This window comes from Halichoerus grypus, chromosome 2 (genome assembly GCF_964656455.1).
Source record: "Halichoerus grypus chromosome 2, mHalGry1.hap1.1, whole genome shotgun sequence".
Taxonomy (NCBI): Eukaryota; Metazoa; Chordata; class Mammalia; order Carnivora; family Phocidae; genus Halichoerus; species Halichoerus grypus.
Genome location: NC_135713.1, coordinates 169,412,084 through 169,439,256, shown reverse-complemented (window position 1 = coordinate 169,439,256; position 27,173 = coordinate 169,412,084). Strand labels below are relative to the sequence as shown.

General features: G+C 38.5%; 1 protein-coding gene across 7 annotated transcripts in view; it reads right to left on the bottom strand.

The window, feature by feature from the left end:
• Nucleotides 1-27,173, bottom strand: part of RHOT1 (ras homolog family member T1) — a 61,385-nt gene that overhangs the window by 13,849 nt on the left and 20,363 nt on the right. For 5 of the 7 annotated variants that reach the window (XR_004924972.2, XR_013444337.1, XM_036116909.2 and 2 more), the window contains exons 4-19: nt 24,747-24,790; nt 24,193-24,246; nt 24,009-24,061; nt 19,547-19,655; nt 19,132-19,233; nt 13,586-13,684; nt 12,715-12,823; nt 11,832-11,952; nt 9,349-9,433; nt 8,846-8,991; nt 7,773-7,873; nt 5,755-5,885; nt 4,997-5,080; nt 3,076-3,195; nt 1,262-1,464; nt 119-214 (exon numbers count right to left, since the gene is read on the bottom strand). Coding sequence is in view for 5 of the 7 variants with exons in the window: in XM_036116909.2 (XP_035972802.1) it covers nt 119-214; nt 1,262-1,464; nt 3,076-3,195; nt 4,997-5,080; nt 5,755-5,885; nt 7,773-7,873; nt 8,846-8,991; nt 9,349-9,433; nt 11,832-11,952; nt 12,715-12,823; nt 13,586-13,684; nt 19,132-19,233; nt 19,547-19,655; nt 24,009-24,061; nt 24,193-24,246; nt 24,747-24,790 (1,657 nt within the window). In the remaining 2 variants the exon portion in view is untranslated. The remainder of the gene's footprint in view (nt 1-118; nt 215-1,261; nt 1,465-3,075; nt 3,196-4,996; nt 5,081-5,754; nt 5,886-7,772; nt 7,874-8,845; nt 8,992-9,348; nt 9,434-11,831; nt 11,953-12,714; nt 12,824-13,585; nt 13,685-19,131; nt 19,234-19,546; nt 19,656-24,008; nt 24,062-24,192; nt 24,247-24,746; nt 24,791-27,173) is intronic. The other 2 variants (XM_036116910.2, XM_036116914.2) reach the window with 1 other exon arrangement.

The following is a 27,173-nucleotide window of genomic DNA, read 5'->3' as shown; positions in this document are numbered from 1 at the left end:
CAAGCAGTGCGTTTCTGGATAATTACTGATTGTTAATTACGGCAAGAAAGGAGATCTGGTCATCTATAAGAAAATGTCAACAAAATCCCACAGAAGCCATAAAGAAAAAGTAACTTACAAAGCAGTTTTTAGAAAGACCCAGATTTTTCTCAAATTCTCTATTCTATCAGTGTTGCCCATGTCTCGGGAGAGTCTGTCTCTGTAATGATCCTCTCTGTAGATAACATACACGAGAGTTTTAAAGCAAAGGTAAAACATAAATAAGGTTCTGTTTATCTTATACTAACAGGAATGACTTGTCTTCCAATACAAATAGAATTTCAAGGGCTTGCTGCCTTTTTTTAAAAAGTATTAGTTAACAGGATAGCAGTAAAGTTAACTCTGATTTGAAGAATCTGCGCAAATTAACACCTTTCTGAAAGACTTCAGTTTGAAGCCATGTTTATTACTCTATTTTATACCGTAGTTTTCATAAGAAGAAAAATAATTTAGAGACTAAATTAATAATAAATAGATTAAGCTAAAGTCCTGAGAAACGCACTGCCTGAAAAACTATCTTGTTACAAAACAGAATTATACACACACAGTACTTGAGGAGAATGCCATTAAGAACCATGCAATTCTAAGGCAGTTAGTAAGCTATGAAAATGTCCACACTTATGTGCTTATGCATATGCATGTACAGATATACAATAAATGTACATAAAATTCATGGTTCGTAACACTTAATGTAAAACATTTATATAGCAGGAATTCCAATTACAACTACTTTTTACAGCACTTAAAAAAGACATTATATTCTGGAACATATCTATAATTTAAACATAAATTCATAAAATATTTTAGAATACTCCACATACTCAAGGTCAATGAATCAAGAGAAAAATATTAAAATGAACTTTTTGTTCATACGGAGATGTCTTAAAAGCATAAAGTAACATGATGCCAACCCCGTTTGACTGCAGTAAGACTATTTTTTAAATGCTGGGTCGGGGGTTGGGTTTCACTGTACTATCCCATTAAGATAGTTACAGTCTGCTTAAAAATATACAAATCCTGTCAGAAGCACTCTTTGTGTAATTTTATTATGGCACCCAAACCAAACTCGCATTTACTCAAATTTGTTCCTTCTCATTACAAAGTCTCTTTCTGTTGCTGAACAACTTCTATGTGACAAAGGTTCCGCCCTCGTGGCTCATCATGGCATGTGACATTATTATGAACCATGCAACATGAAAATGATAGCAGAGCAAGTACTTACGGGTACATGGCCATCGTTGTCAGTTTAACAAAGATATCTTTACTGGGTGCTTCAGCAGTATTGCAAGTGAAGGCTTGTGGTGGAGGCATTTTGTGTTTCCTGCAGAAATCAGCAGGTGAAATACTATAGTCTTGTTTAACTTCATGCAGGTCTGACTTTGCAGCTATGATTAAGCAAGGTATTCTGCTGTCCATGAAGTGTTGCTACGGAATAAAAACTAAAATCAAAATCTGATGACAAGTTAAAAAATTACTACATTTAATTAAATGCGTACTAAAAATTATCTCTGGCTAGGCAAAGCATAGCCTCAAAGAGAAAGTAAACTAAGAGGCAATGACTGGCAGTGGGCCAGGGCAGTCTCATAAGACCAGGGCCAATTTTCTAATGCTGGCAACCATACGAACCTATAACGACTCTTCAGATTCACTACAATTTGAAAAAAATCAGTATTTTTTATTAAAAAGATACCATATTTTGAAATAAAAGAAATCCATCTAAATTCCTCTATCCTAGAGCACATTATTTTTATTTTTAAAATTTCTGCTTCACAATTCTATTATTTTGTTCACTATTTTCATTTTTCATATCATTTGTCCTTAAGCACATGCATTTATATACGTTTCTATAGCTGCAGCCATGCTGGACATAGCCATTTAAAAATATAATACTTAATCTTCCATGTTTTCAGAATTCAAAAACCATTATTTTTAATGGCTGCTTAATATTCCACTGTATTATTTTGTCTTTTTATTTTTACTTTTTTTTAAATTTTAAAAGATTTTATTTATTTTATTCATTTGACAGCGAGAGACAAAGCGAGAGAGGGAACACAAGCAGGGGGAGTGGGAGAGGGAGAAGCAGGCTTCCCGCTGAGCAGGGAGCCTGATGCGGGGCTTGATCCCAGGACCCTGGGATCATGACCTGAGCCGAAGGCAGATGCTTAACGACTGAGCCACTCAGGCGCCCCCTATTTTGTCCTAATTTAGTAAACCATCCTCTTATTGTTAGGCATCTGGATTATTTCTAGTTTTTTTATTAAAAACAATGCTAGAATAAATTCCTTTGTGCATACAGTTTTTAACTCTTATTGCATTTTGGTGATAATCTCAAAGTGAGGACTTCTCAAGCCTCTGGTTTTTCCCCTTGCTCTATTATTATTATTGGTGTAACTGGCAATATATAAGTCATGTGCACTGCTTTTTTTTTTTTTTAAGATTTTATTTTTAAGTAATTTCTACACCCAATGTGGGCTCGAACTCACAACCCCAACATTAAGAGTCATGCGCTCCACTGGCTGAGCCAGTCAGGCGCCCCTCCAAGTGCATTCCTAATGGCCAAGGAGACCTTTCATTAATATAGAGGTTCTTAATTATGGGTGCCCATCAGAGTCACATGTGGAAAAAAATGTTTTTAAAGTACAGATGTCTAGGACTCTACCACCTCAGAATGAAACCAGAGCCTTTACAGATGGGACAAATATATGTATTTTTTAAAGATTTTTTTTTTTTTTTTTTTCAGAGAGAGAGAATGAGAGACAGCATGAGAGGGAGGAGGGTCAGAGGGAGAAGCAGACTCCCTGCCGAGCAGGGAGCCCGATGCGGGACTCGATCCCGGGACTCCAGGATCATGACCTGAGCCGAAGGCAGTCGCTTAACCAACTGAGCCACCCAGGCGCCCCATATGTATTTTTTAAAAGCTCTACAAGTGATTTTCTTGCTTCTCCCTGGTTAGAAAACATCACATTATACAATTTCATTTAACTCCATATAAAATTACAGACAAACCAAGAGTTACAGACCAGAACAACAACAAACCTTAAAAATCCTAGCGCAGTATTCAAAGGATTTGGGGTTACTGACGTCATATACCAGGCACACAACATCACAAATGATCTCAGCCTCAGTTAGAAATTCCGATTCAGAAATATCATGCAACTTGTAAAAAGAAAAAGATAAGAAACATTAATACCATAATATTGATGTTTAATTACAATCATGATGTGTTATTATTGCTTGACTTCCAAAGAAAGTACTAATTAAGCATAACTTTTCAGGCTATTTTTAGAGGTGGGAAGTGTAGATAAACAAGTAGCTTCTTGAAGGGGGGGAAATCGGAGGGGGAGACGAACCATGAGAGACGATGGACTCTGAGACAAACTGAGGGTTCTAGAGGGGAGGGGGGTGGGAGGATGGGTTAGCCTGGTGATGGGTATTAAAGAGGGCACGTTCTGCATGGAGCACTGGGTGTTATGCACAAACAATGAATCATGGAACACTACATCAAAAACTAATGATGTAATGTATGGTGATTAACATAACATAATAAAAAAACCCAAAAAAACCCAAAAAAACAAGTAGCTTCTGATTTTGAGGACTGAAAACTGTGATTAAGGTTTTACAGAAGCAAACATTTAGTGACTGACCTGTGCCAGGCAGGCCCTTTCTACATAGATAAGATGACAGCCTAAAAAGATTAAGTCAACTGCCTAAGATAACACATCTAGCAAGTCATCAGACCAAAATTTGAACTCAAATATGATTTCAAGTCTATTTTCTTTCTTCCAGACCACATTTTCTCCTCACCAACTTAAAAAAACAAAACAAAGAAAAAGACTCTTTACACTAAGGTCATTTTGTTCTACTTCACTGCCTACCCTTTTTTAATGTTTATTATAAAGCCTCTAAAGAAATAGCCCCCCTATGACAATGAGCCAGCAAGAGTAAAATTCAGTACTACTGAGTTATGTAAGACAGTACAACTATGCTGAGGAGGAAGTACAAGGTCAGAAGTGACTCAGTATATTCCAAATAAAACACTATTACAGCATGGATAGTCAGAGGCATGAAAGATACCAGTTTACAAAGAACAGTATAAGAATAAAGACAGGAAAATTCACAGTCAGCTCTATTTACTGAGTACCCAGTTAAGCAGAACTATACTTACAGGAGAAGAATGGGAGATAAACAAGGTTTAATAAGAAACTGATAAAAAATGTTTATCATAAAGAGGAAAAACTGTATGAAATTCAATGGGATCATCTGTCTGGCAGAATAAACTATTTCCAAAAAGAAAGGAAATGAACTTTTTCTGGTACCTATTATTTGTTAGGAACTCCTCATATGAGCTAACTTAATAAGAAAGTCAGGCTCAGAGAGAATAAGCCACTTGCCTGAGTCACACAGCTAATCAATGGTGGATCAGGGTTTGAACCAAACTGACTGGATCCAAGAAGAACATACAATCTCTTTCTACTGTATTTCATAGTGTCTTTTCAGTCATGCACTTCTTTCATCCATTTTTTTAGACTAACACATTTGGTAACTATACTCCTCTCTTGCTAAATAGATGAAACTTGATTCAGAGTACAAACTACCAAGCACCTGCGGTAAGGTTTTCATATTAATTTCTAGTCAACAGTAGATGAAAAAAATTTTTTAAAGAAAAGTGGAAGAAAGAGGAAAGAGAAGCTATTTTTTTGTTGTTTTTACTTTCTATTGTGTATAATATACAATTAAGCACACAAATAGATTAACTTTTACTTATACCTACACCCATGTGATCACCATACACATCAGGGGAATTAAAATTAATTCCAGTGAATAAACCAGGTGAAAGAAAAAAAAATCACACAAGTTCTACATATAGCCACGATATTAAATGCAATTATGTTTTCAAAGAGTCACATAAAAATATACCTAATAATTAGTAATGTTTATATGCCAGAGAATTTCTTACCAACAAGTATTTCTCTTGTCCATATACATAAACAGTGTTGATCGCATAGTAGGATTTATGATCATCACGAATTTTCTTCTGCCTCTGAAAACAACCAAAAGTCTCAATATTTACAGTAAGAAGTTATAGTACCTAGTTTTCATCAACACACACTCTGCATGTATGTGTGGGTGTGTTATAAATAAAAGGGCATTCCTCCCTACACTATGTATTATTTATCAGTACAAAGGGGACATTGATTTTATGTTTCTTAGTTCTTAAGGTCTAAGACAAAAGATGCATTTGTTCTGTATAAAGTAAAAGGAGCAGCTGAAAAGGAAGGAAACTACATTACTGAAAATGTACTACAGAGCTACCTGCTAGCAATTCTCCTTGTGCTATAATTTGGTCTGACATGAGACCCATCTGGAAACACCTCCATCTCTTTACTCAGGGCCAGAATTAGATACAGTATTCAATCTGAAATATTTACTGTACATTTACTTCGTGCCAAGCACCATGTCAGGTGCTTTCACATATGCATTCGTTTAACCCCCACCTAAATACTGCTGAGGAAAAAAAAGACAAATGACAGCTAACACCAATGAAACAAAGATAAAGGCAGTTCAACAGGATCATCGTTACCCTTAAGTTGTACTTTACTAATATACACAGGCCACTGAGCTCCAGTAAAAAGAGCTAGTGGCTATGAAAAAATCATGTAAACTCGTAACAATAAAAATTTGTTGGATAAAGCTCTATTATCTGAGAACTCTCACCATTAAGTTTCTTCCAAGAAGAGCCTGAAGAACTCCACTCTTCCCACAGTTTTTCATCCCAATTACATTACATCTGAACACATTTCTTTGAGTCTGTTTTTTCTGAAGGTCTATTTTTTTATCTCTTGTTACTAAGAAGAAAAAAAAAAACCTAATTATGTACCATTTAGACTCATTGAAAAAAAAAAAAAAAAAGGGCGCCTGGGTGGCTCAGTTGGTTAGACTCATTGAGCCTCCATTTCATCTTCTGCAAAATAGGGCACTGTGAGTTCTCATTTTTATGAAGTGTATGATGAATAAATAGACATACTGTGCATCAGCCATGCTGTATGTGAAACCAAGCACTAAATATACGGAAGGGCTTCACTTGGTGGAAAAGACGCATTTCTGAAAGCTGGCTGTAAAGTGAACTTCTGGTAACCAAATGATATTTATTTCAGCATAAAAAAAGTAGCACATTTTCATAAGGAAAATTATATCCTAAAAATGAATGAAAACTACAATGAATATAGCCAACATTATATCCCATCTATTTTCTTCTGTGATAAGTAACTGTCATAACAAATTACAAATTAAAAGATGCTATCTCCAATCTGCACATCTTGAACTTATAAATGGGGAAGGGATATGCACTCTGGGGTTCACTGGCTTTCAAATGTAAATCTGTAAAGAGGCAGAACAGAAAAGAATGCTCCAACAGCAGAGCAATGGTGCCTCTCTTCCAGAGGTAAAGAGACCTCTTTAAGCTGTACCCCACAATTCAACTACAATGAAGCTCACCAGAGGCACTATTTATAGTAGCCAAAAACTGAAAATGATAAAAAACACACATAACAATCATGGGATAGTTCAATAAGTTACACACATCCATATGATGACACACTATTTAACATTAAAATCTATAAAACTATACTTATTGATATAGCAAGATGTCTACAATATTTTGTGAGAGTGAGAGAACCTCATGCTAGCTAGGAATTCATTCCTTGCTCTTTGGTGCTGAATTAAATACTGTCTAATTGGTTAACTACTTTAAAGGGTACTTGCTCTGTCAGTTTAAGATTGATTGTCTTCAGGGCACCTGGGTGGCTCAGTCGTTAAGTGTCTGCCTTAGGCTCAGGTCATGATCCCAGGGTCCTGGGATCGAGCCCCTCAGTGGGCTCCCTGCTCAGTGGGGAGTCTGCTTCTCCCTCTCCCTCTGCCTCTCCCCCATGCTCATGCTCTCTCTCAAATAAATAAAATCTTTAAAAAAAAAAAAAAAAAGGTTGTCTTCTTGTGCCGGGACTTCTTGTAAGATATGGCATTTCCCCCACCAATTAGGATATAAGAAAATCTTGAAACGATCCGTTCCCTAATTTGTTATTTCCATACCTATGGTATTCTTTAAGTGGAGCACATTGCTCAGCAAGAATTATAAAGTCTGGGAAAGATTTCCCAGTGTAGAAAATGGTTACAAAACCAAGAGATACACAGCTCAGTACAGGGCTTATGTGTTAATAGGTATTGTTTTTAATGTCTAAAGAAAATTAAAAGACAAGATAAACTGGCACATTACATTTACTGCCCACAGCCCTCCCTGATGTTCATCAGTGGAGTGTCCTCAGGGGTAAGCCAGAAGTAAAACCTCTACTCTTTCTTTTCTTTCTTTTTTAAGTTTTTTTTTTTTAAAGATTTTATTTATTTATTTGAGTGAAGAGAGGTGTGAGGGATGAAGGGAGAAGCAGACCCCCGCTGAGCAGGGAGCCCAATGCGGGGCTCGATCCCAGGACCCTGAGATTGACCTGAGCTGAAGGCAGACACTTAACTGACTGAGCCACCCAGGCGCCCTTACTCTTTCTTTTTTGATAAACAGTAAAATCAAGACTCTGAACTCAAAAGAAATTACCAAATGGCTAGGAGAACAGAGTACAGACATGAAAGACTAATGAAGAGGAGTTTATTTTCACTCTTTTCACACATGAACCCGGAATATTAAAAAATGTTTCTTAGCATGAACTGAATACTATCCAGATACTTACCTGTAATGGCTGAAGCTTGAGACTCTTGCTCAGTCAATATAGAATAGCCTAGATAGCCCAAATACTCCAGGCATCGCTGGACGTCTAAGTAGGTTGTGAGCCTAAGAAAGGGAGGAGGTGGAAATGGGAAAAGTTCCTAAAGGACATTTATAGGAAAAAAAAAATCCCCAACAGCTCAAATAATCTTACCACAAGACCCAGATTATTTGTCAGACTTCTTTAATTTCCCATGTGCCCAACCATGGGTTTCCCTACACTGCCATTCTTCAGGAAGAGAAGAGAGGGAGGGGATGCAAGACTGGCAGGGGTAGAGTGGGATTCCTATACCTACACTAAGATGAGCAGTGAGATGCTGATAAAATCTAGGGTAAGGATATTTTATACTATCTGCTTCCTAAGTTATAAAAGCTTACTGCAAATATTGGCTGGTTGAGGACTTGATAATTAAATCTGAAAAGGTTTGCAAAAGGTGCAAAAATAACTGAAAGGCACTTGAAATTAGTTAACCCTTCTTGTGATGTGAAAAAAAGAACATGTCCTGGTGTTGAGAAAGTTAGTCTCACCAAGGCTAAAGTAATAATGTCACCATGCGCGACCAGAGGATGTCCTTAGCGCCCCAGATACAATGTCAACTATGCTGTAGGTAGATCGCAGAAAAACCCTAAGAAGTGAATTAAAAACAAACAACAACAACAACAAAAAACCTCAAATAAGCCTTCAGTGTCAAGTAAAATATGCTCTCCCCATATTCTGGAAGTATAAGAATTGTGTAATAGCAATGAGGTTTTCAATTCCCTTAATCAAAAAAGTATTAAAATCTAGTTCAGTTTTGATGTAAGACTTATTACTGTTTCCCTGTACATCATCCAAAAGCAAACAGGACCTTCCTGATAAATTGATAGAACATCTAAAGTTCATCTTAGACATAGCAGCGGCACTGTAAATCCTGCTCACAGGCAGTTATGATTGAAGCATTCTGTAAGACCTGACCAACTTACAAAATGATGAATGTGACACGTCGTAATTTTAAACTGGCTGTAACTCTAAAGGAAACAAGTGAGCTCTGTACTCACGTCCACTGGGAAAGAAATCCCTGGTAAGTTATCCAGCCTCTTTCATTTGTACAAACTGTGTTATTCACATCCGGCCCCCACGGTATGTAAGGGAAAACTTTAAACAAATCTTTAAGCTCATCAGGTGACAAAGCACAGTCTCTATCCTGAGGATACAAAGAAGTATACAAAATGTTTAGATACCTAAGAGAATAATTCCCAAACACAGAGCCCCCAGTCTAGTAAAGCTATGCTTCTAAAAACAAATGAAATTTTACATTTTCTCAAGAAAATTCTTCTCATGTATATAAGAAAACCTATATAAGAATCTATCAGAAACTAGACTTTTTCATCTTGAGAAAATAATAAAAGTAAATAAACAGAATTTTTGCTAGTCTAACTTAAGAAGTTTGAGCAATTTTTGGCTATGTGACATGAGCATCCCCTAGCTAAGGGAACAGAGTTAAATCATTTACAGAAAAATATTTTATTACAATCATGGAAAACTACAGCTGAAAGCTTACCAAATCATGCTTGTCAAAGGTGCTCTGGAGAAACAAATATGCATGATGATTTAATTCAGTAGTGCAATCAGGAGGTATTTTTAGCCTATTGACAAAAAAAAAATTTAAGAGTAAAATAAATCATTAAATTAAATATTAAAATTTAATTTAAGAAACAGATATAAAACTGCAACAAGTCTTTTTTTGTGGGATGATACCATTTATAAAATACCTTTGCTGAAGCCATTCCAAGTCAATGGAGTGGAATAGCAATCCTCACAAGAGCTGTAATAACACTCATTCTGAGCTGACACAAAGTTTTCTTAAATTTCTGAAGGGCAGGTTGAAATAAAAATTTTACAAGTAACACCATTACACTGTAATGGGTTTGTTCTTCTTATAAACAAACTGTAAGTCATAATTATGGCTTGTGTCAACATTTAATGAGCTGAAAAGATATGAAGAGGTTATTTCTGCCTGATTTGACCTGTGACCCATCCTAAGTTCAGTTCAATCAAAGGCACTGAGCTAGCTAGATACTAGGCACACAAAAACAAGACAGGCTCCCTACCCCGAGGGAACCACAGTCAAGTAGGAGACAGACCACAGACAGACAACCTCACTATTGCAAAAGAATGAGGCAAGTGGTGGATATGGGTAAACCAAGGATGCTATGGTGGCCCACACGAAAGAGGACATCTCTGGCATGGGGGTGGGAAGGTGTCAGTCCTACTGAGAGACACTATCACCTCACTTGGAGAGACTTGAAGGATAAGAAGCAATAATTAGGTTGGGAGAGAGAGGGGGGAAAAGTGAGAATCCCTGGGCAAAAGCCTAGAGCCCGAAACAACTGATGATTGGTAGACTATAAATAGTTTAGTAGCAGTATTTACTTCTAGAACGAAGGCAGAGAGTGAAGCATGAGCAGAGCAGATCATGAATGACCTTGTATAACATGTTAAGAAGACTGAGCTTTATCCTGGCTCTAAGGGAAGTGACATGGGCAAATACGTATTTATGTATCTACTAATCCAGTAGCAGTATGAAGGACAGAAGGAGACAGTTTAATAACAAGGCTAGAAAGATTCAAGTGGTAGCTCTATGAGGCTATTCTACAGAAAATGAAAGAAACTGAGAGCTATTAGTGTGAGCCACAAAGCCCTAAGCAATGGAGTTTTCTTACTGTCACGCTTAAGAAAGTAATAAGCAACTTCCTGTAGAATTTACCCACCCATGTTAATGGCACAGAAAAGAAAATGTGACAAAAGGTCCTGGGACAAATGCATTCATTCAATATGTTTTTTATTGAAAAATCTGGGAAATTACTTGAGCCAAGATTTAGTCACTTCAACAAGGGAAGTTTCAACTTAGACCCGATTAATGGACCAGAAAGAACTCTGCTTTCTCCATGATGATGATAAATGAAAAAACAAGAGTCTTTCTGAACCCTTACATAGCTAGCTAGGGGTGCTATGCTAAAATAAAAAGGGACAATATGAAGACAATGTGCCAAGGAAAAAGTAACGAAGAAAGGCTGAAGACCCAAAAGGCCAGATATTGGGACATCACTTCCCTGAAAAGCCTACCCCCCTGGGGTATAGGAGAGGCAACACACAGCAAGGCAGTCTCCTGTTTCAGGTGAAACTGGGTCCGTTTTAAACAAACACAACTTACACATAGCATTATCGGAGGAAAATAACCACAAACAGAACCACAAAATTCCTAAACAGGCTATTTAGGAAAAATTAACTTATTTCATCCTGAGCTAAGAAAAGGCCACAGAACTTACAGAGGAGAAGGACTAATAGAAAGAAGTGAACCAATATACTGACGTCTTGATTCCAAATGCAAGTTTGTCCAGCATCTGTTATCTCCTTCCTCAGTAAGATGAATAAAAAAAGATACTCTTATTCCCCATGAGAAGAAGAGGAAAAATTTATGCCACGCTATAAATCAGGGGCTCTCAACTGGGGATGATTTTGCTCCTGAAGGAACATTTGGCAATTTCTAGAGACATTGGATGTGTTCAGTTGTCAGAGCTGGGGGAGGAGGTGTTACTGGCAACTAAGGATGTGCTGAACAGGGGTGCCTGGGTGGCTCAGTCGTTAAGCGTCTGCCTTCGGCTCAGGTCATGGTCCCAGGATTCTGGGATCAAGCCCCGCATCAGGCTCCCTGATTGATGGGAAGCCTGCTTCTCCCTCTCCCACTCCCCCTGCTTATGTTCCCTCTCTCGCTATGTCTCTGTCAAATAAATAAATAAAATCTTTAAAAAAAAAAAAAAAAAAAGGATGTGCTAAACACCCTATAATACACAGGGCAGACTCTACAACAAAGAATTGTCTGGTCCAAAATATCAATAGTGCTGAGGTTGACAAATCCTGCTATAAACCTCTCTATAAATCTAAATTAGTTCTGAGTAGCTCAAAGCCTACCTAAACTGTGCGCCAAATAAAACTTAAAAATACTTGGCAAGCAAAATCAATTAGAAAGCCAAAGGTACATACAAGGGGAATAAATACTCAGGTGTCAAATCCAGATCATCATCATAACCAAATCGTCGAAGCACAGTCCAGGTAGTTTCGTGTCTCCCTCTCTGGATAAAAAGTGTGTGTAAAAAAAGAAAACCTGAAATAAAATCAGTAAGTACAGGTGATGTGAATAAGGGTACAAAGTCACAAGGAAGAAAAGCATGTAACACATAATGGCAAGAGCTAGAATCATGCACATATGCATACAGCTTTGCATACCGAAGGTCAAATCAAAACAAAGTTCATAAATCTGTCAATGAAACAGAGCTGACTTCAGAATCATTTCACATATACACCCAAGTCAGCAAGAGATGGCAATGGATAAAAGGGCCAAAAATGCATCCCAAGGAATACACTGACATTCACTAAGTTATATGATAAAAATAAATGAAGTCATTTTATAGATTTCTGAATTTATTTCTATAATGGAAAACAGTGGTTTTCAATTTCATCTTTTATTTCACTGTGGCTCTATAATACGTTCTACAAGGAACATTTTGTACTTGGTAAATGTGACTGGTAGACAAAATGCCCTGAAAATAATTTATATTTAAAGGATGCTATTAAGTAGTAAGAATATTAAGATAAATTTGTTTGTCCCAGAAATCTCAGCCCCTCAGATGGACCTCTGCATTCCTAAGATCTGAGCAATTTCCCCACCTCTAATCTTTGCTGACAGTAAGGATAATTATCTCCATCAATGGCCTGTCTCTTCTAACTCTTAATAACCAAGTTAGATCTTAGGCCTATCAGTAAATACTAATATTTCCTTAAAGTATATATAATGCTAGGACCTTCACCTTCTGCCAAAGTTTGAAAATATCAAGTTTAAAAGGGGGGGAAAACACCATTCACCCACCTTTCAATGTCAATCCACTGTCAGCCACACCATCACTTATATGTTTCCGGACTACATTCTTGACATCTTCCAGAGCTTGGGGAGCTAATGGAGTATTGAAACAAATTCTCTAGCAAAAAACGTAAAAATCAATTTAAAAACAAAACAGCATTAAAACCACAAATAATATAAAACATTAATCTACAAAACAACATTAAATCAGTTGTAACCAAAAAAAAGCACCAAATTCTAAATTAGAATAGGATCATCTCTGCTTTGCATTATTTATTTAAAACATGTCATACGGGGCGCCTGGGTGGCTCAGATGGTTGAGCATCTGCCTTCGGCTCGGGTCATGATCCCAGGGTCCTGGGATCAAGCCCCACATCCGGCTCCTGGCTCAGCGGGGAGCCTGCTTCTCCCTCTGCCTCTCCCCCTGCTCGTGCTCTCTCTCTCTCTCTCTGTATCTCTGTCTTGAATGAATAAATAAAATCTTTAAATAAATAAATAAATAAATAAATAAAACATGTCATATGTAGAAGGAAAGAAATTTTCCCTACTCTCTCCATAGCATTTCTAAAACACAGAGCTCTTTGTGTACCCATGTTATACAAAACCAAGAAAGAAAAAATAATTCAGAGTTCAAACTTCAAGTCATCTTTAATACACCCACTGTATACCATGAAATGACACAAAGAGTCCCCTCAATTCCTGTGCATAGGAGAGTTTTATACCCCAGGTGAAGACTTAAATAGCTTGATGGGAAAGACAGTTTTACATGAAAAAGACATGCTTATCAACATAACATTGTTTAAGCTAATAATATTTTTATAGCTTTTCTCAACAAGAAATCCCCCAAGATACAGAAATGCCTAAAGAAGAAGAGGGCTACCTGAAAGAAGTTGAGTTCAGCATCATTGAGAGTGCCATCATTATCTTGATCAGATATTTTAAATATACGGGTGAGGGCTTTTATACAGGCTGGTTTCATCTATACATCATTGAGAAAAGAAACAATTATGTTAATTAAGATAGTTGGGATTTCAAAATATGACTTCCGTAAGTAATGTTTTGTTTTCATAATCAAATACATAACATCAAATAAAACATGAAAAATGAACTAAAGCAAAGCCATTTACTTTTATACTCAATGTCTTTTTAAGTAAATGAGGTACCATTTACTTGGACCAATACACAGAATGGTCAAATTCTGCCCCTGGTGACCATAAATTCTCCAAGGATAAGCAAAAAAAGAAGTTCATCATTAGAGAAAATGTATTCTTCCAGTCATATAGAAAATAAGTATTTATTTATGCTCTCCTTCATTCCATAAAAAATTTGAACTGACTATAAAACTACTAAGGGCCTTCCTTCCCAATTTCTGATTTTCCCCCCTAACTTTACTGAGGTACAACCAACTTCTGATTTTTTTTTTTTAAGATTTTATTTATTTATTTGTCAGAGAGAGAAAACACAAGCAGGGGGAGCGGCAGGCAGAGGGAGAAGCAGGCCCCTACTGAGCAAGGAGCCCAATGCAGGACTCGATCCCAGGACCCTGGGATGACCTGAGCCGAAGGCAGATGCTTAACTGACTGAGCCACCCAGGTATCCACCAACATCTGATTTTTGACCAACCTTCTGATAGAAGAATGGGACTAAATGTTTTGGTCTCTCGTGTGTGTGTGTGTGTGTGTGTGTGTGTGTGTCAAAGTTGGGAATTAAGTATACTTAATCACAAACAGGTGGCAAAAGTATAAAAGCCTTTAATTAACTTCCTATTATAAGAATTACTTGCATTTTAAAAAGAATCTTGCCTATTGTGACTCTATAAAACTTTTATAAGTAATGCTGCTGGAAATGTATTTTGACAACTTCCTTAATTTTGTTTTAGGATATATAATGGATAGAACAAGTATTTTACTATTTAAAAATAAGGCCTACACGCTTCTGATTTGTATAGTTTACTAGAGGATAACCACTGTCAACTATCTTGAGAAAATAAAACTTTCAGGAAGATCTCTAAACACTGTGTAAATCTGTAAGGAGATCTCCTATGGACGGTCTGAGTCAGAGAAATGAAGATGGCAAGGTGAGTAAATGTGTACTTATGAACCTCAGCCATACCGCTATCTGGAACAAACAGTATTATTATCTTCTCAAACATATAGACAATCCTTTCTTATGTTGTTTTAAATAGGGTCTCTAGGAGACAATTTGATGTAATGAGACAAAGATAAAACCTAAGATATAAAGAGATTATAAAGAAATGAGAAAAGTTAAGTAAAAAAATTAGAAACCAAATAATACAGCTTTTTCTGAGGGTGCCTGGGTGGCTCAGTCAGTTAAGTGTCTGCCTTCAGCTCAGGTCAGAATCCCAGGGTTCTGGGATCGAGCCCCACATCGGGCTCCCTGCTCAGTGGGGAGCCTACTTCTCCCTCTGCACGCCGCTCCCCCTGCTTGTTCTCTCTCTCTCTGACAAATAAATAAAATCTTAAAAAAAAAAAAAAAGCTAAAGTGGTCTAAGCTACTGGCTCAATACAGTATTTAAATAGTAACTACCTTAAAACATAACACCAAAATATAACTATGTTTAAAAGGTATTAATTATATCTCAATAAAGCTGTAAAAAAATTTTACAGTAAACATTTCATTTTGCATATGAATAATTAAAACCCTCACACAATAAACACTATTATACAACTCACATCTTTTTCATTATCAGGTAAGCAGAGGACTCCATGGGCCATACAGAGTCCATCATCATTGGAATTAATTTTGAATTAATCATCAGGCTTTAATCTTGAATATTATTTTTTTGATGATTCCACCTCAAATCTGTGTTAAAAGTTTATTTTTTTTAAGCTTATTTATTTTTGAGAAAGAGAGAGAGCAAGAGCGAGAGCACGCGTGCACCCACAACCTGGGATGGAGGGGCAGAGGGAGACAGAGAATCTTAAGGAGGCTCTGTGCTGAGCACGGAGCCAGACCAGGGCTGGATCTCACAACCCTGAGCTGAAATCAAGAGTAGGAGGCTCAATCTACTGAAACACCCAGGTGCTCCCTGTGTTAAAAGTTTATTTTTGGGGCGCCTGCCTGGCTCAGCCGGTAGAGGGTGCAGCTCTTGATCTCAGGGTCAGGATTTCCAGCCCCATGTTGGGTGTAGAGCTTACTTAGGGAAACAAAATTATTACTGTTGTCTACATAAACAAGGTTTAGTTTCCAAAAGTTACACCTTTTATCTCAGGCAGGTCCTCCTAAGAAACAAGTAACAGATGGTGGTAGAAGTTTTAGTCTCTGGGGCTGGGGGAAGGGCAGGGGAGATAAGCATATTAGCAGAACTAATAATAGGCCTAGGAAAAAAGTAGCAATTAAAGCACTGAGAACAAACTAATAGAGCGGATTTAATGTACCACTAGGCCAAGGCCTCAGGTAAATCTCTACAGTTTGAGACTTTCCCAAATCTCCTTGATCATAAGATGCTGTATCTGGCTGAATCAAAATGGGATTGGTGTTTTTAACAAGTGTGCCTAGTGACTATTACGGGGCAAATTAGGGAAATACTGGACTAAGAGTAAATTAGAAAGAAGCACTACAATTATGGAATAGTAAACCAGGATTAAGGAAGAGTAAATCAGGGTCAGATTAAGGGATAACTCAGATTAATTACTTATACCAGGGGTCGGCACCTTTTCTGTGAAGCACCACATAGCAAATATTTTAGGCTTTGGGGGCCAATAGGCAAAATCAAGAATATCACGTAGGTATTTATGTATTATACAGCAAGAGAGAATCAAATTTCCATAAAGTTTTTACTGACAGAATTCAAAATGTAGTAATAATGGAGTAAAAATTTGCTACACAGGTCTACTAATAAGAAAAATGGAATTTTTTGGGGAGGAATACGTTTTGTTTAATTAGGGTTCAAAGTTAGTGTTCTCTATCATGAAGACTGAAAATGTTCATCTGTTAATGCTGATCTGCAATGAGATTTTACATATTTCATCTTTGAAAATCATTTTGTAGATATGCATGGCCAATACTGACACATATCCATAAACAGAGCATTTTAATTGAGCACATTAACTGCTTGGAAGGCATTTACAAAATTATATTAGATTCTTTTCTTGATATTTTCCTGTTAGCATGTCATTACACTACAGATTAATCAGTTCCAACTGAAGGTTAGGTGGAAGCTCCTCAAGTGCACAGTCAAATGAATTATAAAACATGGAACTTTCCTTTGCATTTGCATTAAGGTCCCTAAAAAAATGATGCGAGAACTGGAGTTTGAGCTCAGAAAATCTATCTGCTTTGCCATATATTTCTTTTGTTCTGGCATGCTAGGCAATGCACTGATAATAAAACAGTAAGATGCTCAGGTACCATGGCACACATGGTACTCACACTATGAAGTCATAATGGGGTCAGTGCAATCAGCAGTGCGCCGGGCAGCAGGCAGAAGTGAGCGCAGCACATGCGGGCTCTGTTGCAGCTACTCGTGCCTTTGTAGCACGAAAGCAGTCACAGACAAACATAAAGGAACGAGTGTGGCTGTGTTGCAGTAAAATGTTATTTATAAACGATGAAATTTGAAAGTTATATAATTTTCCCATATAACAAAATATTATTTCTTCAGATTTTTTTTTCAATCATTGAAAAACGTGTAATATGTAAATTCTGAGTTCACAAACCGTACAAAAACAGGTGGCAGGCCAATTTAGCCCACAGGTCAAAGTCTGCCAGCCACTCACCAATACTATAAATTTTTCCTGGAAAAAATCTGCAACTTTTTATTTCTTAAAAACTCAACAATAAGAAGGCAACTCAATTAAGACATGGGTAAAGACTTAAACATTTCTCCATATACAAATGGCCAATAAGCACATGAAAAGATGTTCAACATCATTAGGTATCAGGGAAATGCAAATCAAAACCACCACTACCACTAGGATGGCTATAATAAAGCATACACACAAACACACAAAAAGGAAAATAACAAGTATTGGCATGGCAAAGATGTGGAGAAATTGGAACCTGCCATTCAGTTTGGTGATTCCTCAATAAATGAAACCGAACTACCATGTGACCTAGCAATCCACTCCTCAATATACACTCAAAAGAAATGAAAACAGGTACTCAAACTTCTTCTATTCACAATAATCAAAAAATGGAAACAACCCAAATGTCAATCAACAGATGAATGGATAAACAAACAAAATATGGTAGAGCCATACACGTCTATGGCAGGGGCGCCTGGGTGGCTCAGTCAGTTGAGCGGCCAACTCTTGGTTTTGGCTCAGGTCACAATCTCAGGGTTCTGGGACTGAGCCCCACATCAGGCTCTGTGCTCAGCGTGGAGTCGGCTTGAGGATTCTCTCTCTCCCTCTCCCCATCCCTCCCCCAGCTTGTGCGTGCGTGCTCTCTCTCTTTCAAATAAATAAATATATCTTCAAAAAAAAAGACTTTGGCAAATATATGAAGGGGATTAAGGGTTCATTCATTCATTCATTTAATTTAAAATATTTTATTTATTTATTTGACAGAGAGATAGAGAGAGCCAGAGAGCACAAGCAGGGGGAATGGCAGAGGGAGAGGGAGAAGCAGGCTCCCTGCTGAGCCACCCAGGCACCCTAAGGGTACATTTATCATGATGAGCACTGAGTAACATACAGAATTGCTGAATCACTATATTGTACACCTGAAACTAATACAACACTGTACATTAATTATACTGGAATTAAAAAACAAATACATAAATTTTTTTAAAAAAGAAAAAAGTCTATAGCAAATATTGTTAAATTTTAGATACTACTGTGTTTCTTAGCTATGAAACAGAATGGAATATTCAAATTGTGTTACATGCTGTACCTATGTCAAATCATTACACAAGGTTTTCATTTGTGTGTGTTTTTAAGTCTGTGAACTTTATACTAGCCAAGTAAGTAAACCATTAGGTAAGTCTTCAGACTTTGCTGTTATTGTTGCCAATTCTTCTGTTTGTTTTAATGGCATTTCCTGAAATACTATTTGACCTGGAATACTATTCATAGTATTTAACGTGAATGTCTTTGAAGTACCTAGAAAATGTAATTGTTTAGTAGACAATAATTCAAATTTCAGCAGTTTAGAAGAATATTTAAGAGTTACTAAAAATCGGAGTGCCTGGGTGGCTCAGTCGTTAAGCGTCTGCCTTCGGCTCGGTCACGGTCCTGGGGTCCTGGGATTGAGCCCCACATCGGGCTCCCTGCTCGGCGGGAAGCCTGCTTCTCCCTCTCCCACTCCCCCTGCTTGTGTTCCTGCTCACTATCTCTCTCTCTTTCAAATAAATAAATAAAAAATCTTAAAAAAAAAAAAAAAAGAGTTACTAAAAATCACTACTAGAGTTACTACCTACACATTCCAGCCCCTACTAACACAGCCTGGGGGGCAGGGGGTTACCTCTTTCTCCTCTGGGCAGTACAGGGGCCCTGTAGGATGAAGAACAGCTTTCTGTGCATAATAAAAGAGCTCTGATATGTTCTTGAGGTTTTTTGCTGAACACTGAAAAAAAAGTTTAAAATTTTATATTCTAAAAGCAATTATGGGAGCTAAAAACAATTTTTAAACTATCAACGTAAGATAATAAGATTGTTTAAAGAAATTGAAAAAGACATTTTTCTTCATCGAAATCATAATATTAATGTCTACAAAGAACTCAGAGGTCAATTCCAAGTTCTCTGTTATATTTGGTTTACATGACTTCACAAACAGCAGGAAATTTATCCCATCCCACACTTTCACACATCCTATTTCAAACCACAGTTTAGTGAGAATTCACCAGCAGTAAATTTCTAAAACAAATGGTAAGGCATACCTCCACACAGGTTTCTATTTCTGTGTACTGGTTCATAATGGGAAGGATGGTCTCCATACTACTATACTCCACCAGATCAGATTTGTTCCCAACCAGTATCAAAGGCAGCCTGAAATAAACAGAATATATTGCAATAATAAGGAAGGCAAAAGACCTTAAATATCTATTTTAAAGTATATAATAACCCATTCTAATTAGCTTTACTTAATCCTCCCAACATGAACCCTCTACTGTAGTCAGTTCCAGTTCCCTAGCAGCATGTTCATATTCAACAAATATTTACTGAGTACTTTTTTTTTTTAATTTTTTTAAAGTTAAGTTATTTTCTTTAGTAATCTCTACACCCGACCTGGGGCTTGAACTCACGACTCTGAGATTAAGAGTTGCATGCTCTTCTGACTGAGCCACCAGGAGCCCCTACTGAGTACTTCTTATAAGCCAGGTACTGTTCTTTTTTTTTTTTTTTTTTTTTTTTTTTAAAGATTTTTATTTATTTATTTGAGAGAGAGAATGAGAGAGAGCGAGTACATGAGAAGGGGGAGGGTCAGAGGGAGAAGCAGACTCCCTGCCGAGCAGGGAGCCCGATGCGGGACTCGATCCAGGGACTCCAGGATCATGACCTGAGCCGAAGGCAGTCGCTTAACCAACTGAGCCACCCAGGCGCCCCAGCCAGGTACTGTTCTAAGCATTAAAGGATATAAGACAGATAAGGTCCCTGCCCATTCTAATAGTGAAAATCAGAAAATGGACAATAAGCAAATAAACAATACACTTTCCAATTCCATAAGTACAATGAAGAAAGTAAATAGGGGGTTATGGAACAGAGTCATGGGAGGGGGCTAATTATACAGTAATTGGGGGAAAATCTCTCTGACAAGGTGGCATCTGAGCCAAGGAGCAAAGGATGAGATGGAATGGGCCCTGTGAAGAGCCAGAAAAGAGCTGTGCAGGAAGAAGGGACAGTGTGTACAAAGGGCTCAAACCTAAAAAACACCCTGGTGAATCCAAACAGAAATATGTCAGAGTGGCCGGAAAGTACTAAGCAAAGGGGAAGAGGTGCGTAAAGGGGCGGGGAAGAGGCGCGTAAAGGGGCGGGGAAGAGGCGCGTAAAGGGGTGGGGAAGAGGCGCGTAAAGGGGCGGGGAAAGGGTGCGTAAAGGGGCAGGGAAGAGGTGCGTAAAGGGGCGGGGAAAGGGTGCGTGAAGGGGCGGGGAAGAGGTGCGTAAAGGGGCGGGGATGAGGTGCGTAAAGGGGCGGGGAAGAGGACTAAAGGCCAGACACATACGCTGCAGTGAGGACTGTGCATTTTATTGTAAGTGTAAAACAGGAAGCCAGTGAGGAATTAGGAGTAGGGGCACCATAAAATGAGTCATGTTGCCTTTTAGAGATACAGATTGAAATACTGACAGTATGATTTGTTCAAAATGATCCCAATGGGAGGGGTAGTAAATGAAACAAGACCGGCCATGAATTGGTAACTGTTGAAGCCGGTGACAGGTACGGGGGAATCATTAGACGATCCTCCCTACTTTTGTATGTGTCTGATTTTTTTTTTTTTCCAGTAATAAAAAGCTTTTTAAAATGTGGTAGCCTGGATTAGGACAGTGAAGATGGAGAGAAAGTATTCAGATTTGAGATCTATTTTAGAAGCAGAACTGATAGGAACTGGTAGATTAGATATGGAGGTTGAGGGCAAGGCAGAAATTAAGAAAACTACATAGGTTTTTGGCTGGACAAATTGAGTAGATCTCCTGAGTCAGAAAAGATTTGGGGGGGGGCAGTGGGGAGTAGGCAGGGATTTAAGGATTTTGTTTCAGATAAATTAAATCTGACAGGCCTATGAGAAATCTAAATGGGGATTATCAAAGAGAGCTAGTCTAGCAGGGAACTGTTATTTGTACATCTTGCAAGAGAGCTTGGAGAAAAAGCAAATCATCTTCCTGGAACTCCAGATAGCAAGAGAAATTCTTGCACACATTTATTTACACCCCTAGTATGGTTATGCATAAAGGGCCTGGCCCACTATATAACCCAAATATAGATTCCTAACAAAGCCAGGAGGGTCTCCAAAAATGTAGTGGTTTGCATTCAACTAAAGGTGTATACAAAATAATTTATGGAGCTTAAAAAAATACACATGTCCAAGCCCTACTCCAAATCTACATATTCTAAAACTCCAGGGGTGGGGCAAAGGCACCTATATTCTTTGAAAGTACCTCAGATGACAGTGATGGACACCCCTGATTAAGAACCACTGTGACGGGCGCCTGGGTGGCTCAGTTGGTTGAGCGACTGCCTTCGGCTCAGGTCATGATCCTGGAGTCCCGGGATCGAGTCCCGCATCGGGCTCCCTGCTTGGCAGGGAGTCTGCTTCTCCCTCTGATCCTCCCCCCTCTCATGCTCTCTGTCTCTCATTCTCTCTCTCTCTCAAATGAATAAATAAAATCTTTAAAAAAAATAAAAATTAAAAAAAAAAAAAAAAAGAACCACTGTGACAACAGTCCATGGAAGTCCTACGGAAAATATATGTGCAACAAATATAAACTTAAGGTATGAGGCTCAGGAAAGAAGTTACTAGGAAAGTGTAAGGTCCATATAATAAAGAAACAGACCCCCTTGGGACAAGTCAAGCACAAGAAAAGTAAGTATGCTCATATGATTCGGAAAGGGGGAAAAAACAGCCACACCTGAGAAAGCTCAATTCGATCTTCAAATGTTATAAGCTACTTTCAGAGGATAACAAAAGGGCCACAAAACTAACCACAGAATTGTAGGAAGCTGTCATAGTGAAACTAATTTTTTTAAATTCAGGTGTCCACCTGGTGCTTGATAAAGCCCAGAAAAACTGCCTTCTCTGGACAGTCCCCTGTGGAAACAACTCTCAAGTGTGCAGCAAGAAGAGCAAGTGTCAGGAGCATGTAGCTGTGGACCCCTTGAAGGCAGGCCTATCTGCTATGCCCCTCCGTGTTGATGGAAATGATCTTTATCTGGACTGTCCATTACTGTAACCACCAGCCACAAGTGGCTACTGGACACCTGAAATGTGGCTACGTGTAGCCAAGGAACTGAATTTTTAGTTTTATCTAATTTTACTTAATTTGAGTTAAATCGCCACAACTGACTAGAGTCTACTACATTGGACAGTGTAGCTCTACGGGGTCACTGTCTCTTTTTTACCTTGTCGGGAAGTCACTTCAAAGTTTAAAACTATGACAAAGAGGTGCCATCAGAGCTGCAAGACACAGCATATACAATGCCACCTCAGTCATAAAGTCTCCCTCCGTAAATACATGAGGCAGGGTCAATGACTACGTTCATCTGTTTAGAACCAGAGCTTTAGGGGCGCCTGGGTGGCTCAGATGGTTAAGCGTCTGCCTTCGGCTCAGGTCATGATCCCAGGGTCCTGGGATCAAGTCCCGCGTCGGGCTCTCTGCTCAGCGGGGAGCCTGCTTCTCCCTCTGCCTCTCTCTCTCTCTCTCTCTGACTCTCATGAATAAATAAATAAAACATTTAAAAAAAAAAAAAAAAAAAAAAAAAGAACCAGAGCTTTACAGTTTCAAGGCACAAAAATGTCCAACAGAGATATCTAAAAAATTAAACAAAGGGCCAGATGTGTACAATACACAGATATTAGTCTGATTTCCCTAACATTTAAAAATACCTCATAAATAACATATTCCATTAAATAATACTGCCAAGAAAAATTTCTGGTTTCCATTTTGACTTAAAACTGAAAACACTTAAACCCAGAACTATCATTCTGCTCAGAAAAATACAGAAGGTGTGTTCTCTTACTTCTTCCCATCACACATGTATCTTCCAAAGAATTTCGAAGGAATCTCCCTCTATGCATTACTAAATAAAGATCTCTAGCAATCTTTAGAGAACTTATAAAGCAGTTCAAGTGCATTATTTCACTGGATTCTCAAAATTACCACATGCAGCCAAGACAGGCATTAGCCTTGTCTCTACTACAGAAGTGGATAAGCCAGATCTCAGAGGGCACTCATTCTCCTCCCAGTCCCGTGCTGTTATACACACCACCCTGTAAGCAATCAGTGACTAGGGGAAGCCTTTCCTCACCCAAGGGGCACCTCCACAGAGAAGGCACATACGATACAGATGGAGAGGAATTCTGAAGTGGAGACTTCTTAAGCAGTGGTTTGAGAAAGAGAAATAAATGTAAGATCAATGATCAAAATATTTCATGTCAGAAGTTGTAAATCATTATAGTACCAGAACACTGTTTTCTGCTTTGCTCACAAATATATGTGCTGCCTCAAACAATTCCTCCCAAAACCAATGTGTGTGTATAAACAGAGAAAGACCTATAGGTAAAGCAGCAAATGTTAACTAGTGGATGTAAGTGAAGGGTTTACAGGTGTTCACTGTACTCTTTCTTGTAACTTTTCTCTAAGTTTGAAATTTTTCAATATACAAAGTTTCAGAGGAAAAAAAAATACCTGCTGTCTTTGTCTGTTCTTTCATTTATAAGAGGAATCCATCGACTTGTTACCTAAAAAGAAAATTAACAAGAGCTAAGCCACAATGAGGATCTTCTCTGAAAACTCTAAATTAAGGATCAATTTTAAAAGTGCCCCCATTGAAATTTAACTAGATATAGTGAAAAAAGTCACACATTCATACCTTATCAATAGAATGCTTATTGTTAACAGCATAAACTATGCAGATGACGTTAGCCTACAAGAGAAAATTAAGAAATTAATGGTATTTTTAAACAATACAAATGTAGGGGCGCCTGGGTGGCTCAGTCGTTAATCGTCTGCCTTCGGCTCAGGTCATGATCACAGGGTCCTGGGATCGAGCCCCGCATCGGGCTCCCTGCTCGGCGGGAGGCCTGCTTCTCCCTCTCCCACTCCCCCTGCTTGTGTTCCCTCTCTCGCTGTGTCTCTCTCTGTCAAATAAAATCTTTAAAAAAAAAAAAAAAAAAAAAAAATGTAAATGGTAGCATTTAATTACCAGCTAGTTAACATATTTGGGCCAAAGGAAGAATAAAATTTGAAACCTAAAAAAAACCCCACATTTAGCATGCCTTTAAGAGGAAAAAGTTCCTAAGGACTTACTGCAAAAATACATACTCAAAGCCAGAAGTTAACAACAAAGACTTAAGACCTAAGACTCACAAAATCATCACTGTTTTCCCACAAAAAAAACCCTACAGCTATTTTTTTTTAACTCACCTGTGATATCTCTTGATGAAGCTGTTCATCACTCTGTTCTGCTTCTACAAATGACAAAGTCAAAAAATGTTCATTATTTTAAACACTTTCATAAAAACTAATGGCCAAGCTAACATCTACATGGCACGCATCCAACATCCCTCATCCCTCATGTCATTTATGTAGTGTAGTGCCAGATGAGGTGGCAAAGGCAAGGGAAAGCCAGGGAAAGGAAAAAGCTGGACTACGATAAGGAAGCTGGCGGGCACTGAAAGACAAGTCTACCACAGGATAACTGCATGAAGAGCAGAAGGCATTGTGTGATAAATCTAGGCCAGCATCTGATCCAGAGTTGAGAAGGGTCAGGCCAAAGAGATCAGAAACACAAGCGAGAAGACTAGGTGCTGCAGTCAGAAGCCCAAAGAGTCCATACACACAGGGTCAGAAGGCCAGGTGAGAATCTGGGCAATACAAGCTTAAGAGCTTGTATCTTAAAGAGAGCAGGCCCCAGAAGCAAAACCAAAGCATGATAGTGAAGAGTCCAGAATTCCCTTTCTAGCACGTATCTCTGGCTGGAATGGGTCTCAAATGGTGGATGTGCATATAACCCCACAGTGCAGGAGTTATGCATGATCATAGCTATGATGAAAAAGCATACAAATGAATGGAGTGCCTGGGTGGCACAGTCAGTTAAGCATCCAACTTTTGATTTCAGCTCAGGTCATGATCTCAGGGTCAGGAGATCGAGCCCTAAGTCGGGCTCCGCACTCAGCAAGGAGTCTGCTTGAGATTCTCTCCCTCTCCTTCTGCCCCTCTGGCTTGTGCTCTCTCTCTCTCAAATAAATAAATAAATCTTTTTTTTTTTAAAAAAAGCATACATATGAAGAGAAAAGCAATAACTGACATTAATTTAGATCACCTTATATTAAATATTCTCCTCCCCCAAAATGCCTGTTATTTCTGACATGCAAACTAATACTATAAGTGAGTACAATGGTATTTTAATTTATGCTAAATAACTGGCCATATTTTAAATATCTCTTCATATGTTGAGTAATCAGTGGGTAATGGCTTCAATTCCAATGCTGAAAAAGAATAATTTTGTAAATGAAGCAGGTTATAAGGCTGATTGCAGCAGAAAGCGTCCAACCCCCTCAGCTTCTGGTATAGTGCTGTTTGGCAGCTGGACAAGCAAGCCGTGTATGTCATTTTTAATGTTCCAGTAGTCCCATTAAAAAAGTCAAAAGGATGGGGTGCATGGGTGGCTCAAGTGTCCGACTCTTGATTTCGGCTCAGGTCATGATCTCAGGGTTGTGGGATCGAGCCCCATGTCAGGTTCTGCACTGGGCATGGAGCCTGCTTAAGATTCTCTCCCCCTGCTTCTCTGTGCCCCTCTCCCCCCCACAAAAGTAAAAAGGAACAGGTAAAAGTACATTTTTATTTAACCCAAGATATCAGAAATATTAAAATTTCAACATGTACTCAACAAGAGAATTATTGAGATTTATATTCTTTTTCTCACACCAAGTCTAATTCCACCTGTATTTTATACTTACAGCACATTTCAGCTTAGACTAGCCAGGTTTTAAGTGTTCAATAGTCGTATGTATTGGACTGCTCAGTCCTAGTATTTCACCTTTAGAATATGTAGGATACCAGCTTAGGAAAACAAAGTATTACCAATGTAGTTATGCCATGCTTACAAACAGATTTTTATTTTTTTTAAAGATTTTATTTATTTGACAGAGAGAGAGAGATAGCGAGAGCAGGAACACAAGCAGGAGGAGTGGGAGAGGAAGAAGCAGGCTTCCCGCAGGGCAGGGAGCCCGATGCGGGGCTCGGTCCCAGGACCCTGGGATCATGACCTGAGCCTAAGGCAGACGCTTAATGACTGAACCACCCAGGCGCCCCTGGATTTTTTTTTTTTTTTTTTAAGATTTTATTTATTTATTTGACAGAGAGAGACATAGTGAGAGAGGGAACACAAGCAGTGGGAGTGGGAGAAGGAAAAGCAGGCTTCCCGCGGAGCAGGGAGCCCGAAGCGCGGCTCGACCCCAGGACCCTGGGATCATGACCTGAGCCGAAGGCAGACGCTTAATGACTGAGCCACCCAGGCACCCCCAGATTTTATTTTTTAGAGCAGTTTTAAATGCACCGCAAAACTGAGTGGAAGGCACAGAGATTTCCCATATACTTCCTGCCCCCACATAGCTTCCCACATTACGAACATACCCCATCAGAGTGGAACATCTGTTACAACTGACTCCTAACGTGGGGCTCGAACTCACAACCCCAAGATCAAGAGTCACACTCTCTACCAACTGAGCCAGCCAGTCACCCCTCCCTTTTTTTTTTTTTTAAAAAGAAGTCCCAGAACAGAGCAAAATAATTTAGTGATTAAAAAGTTAAGTCCTTGGGGTGCCTGGGTGGCTCAGTTGGTTAAGCATC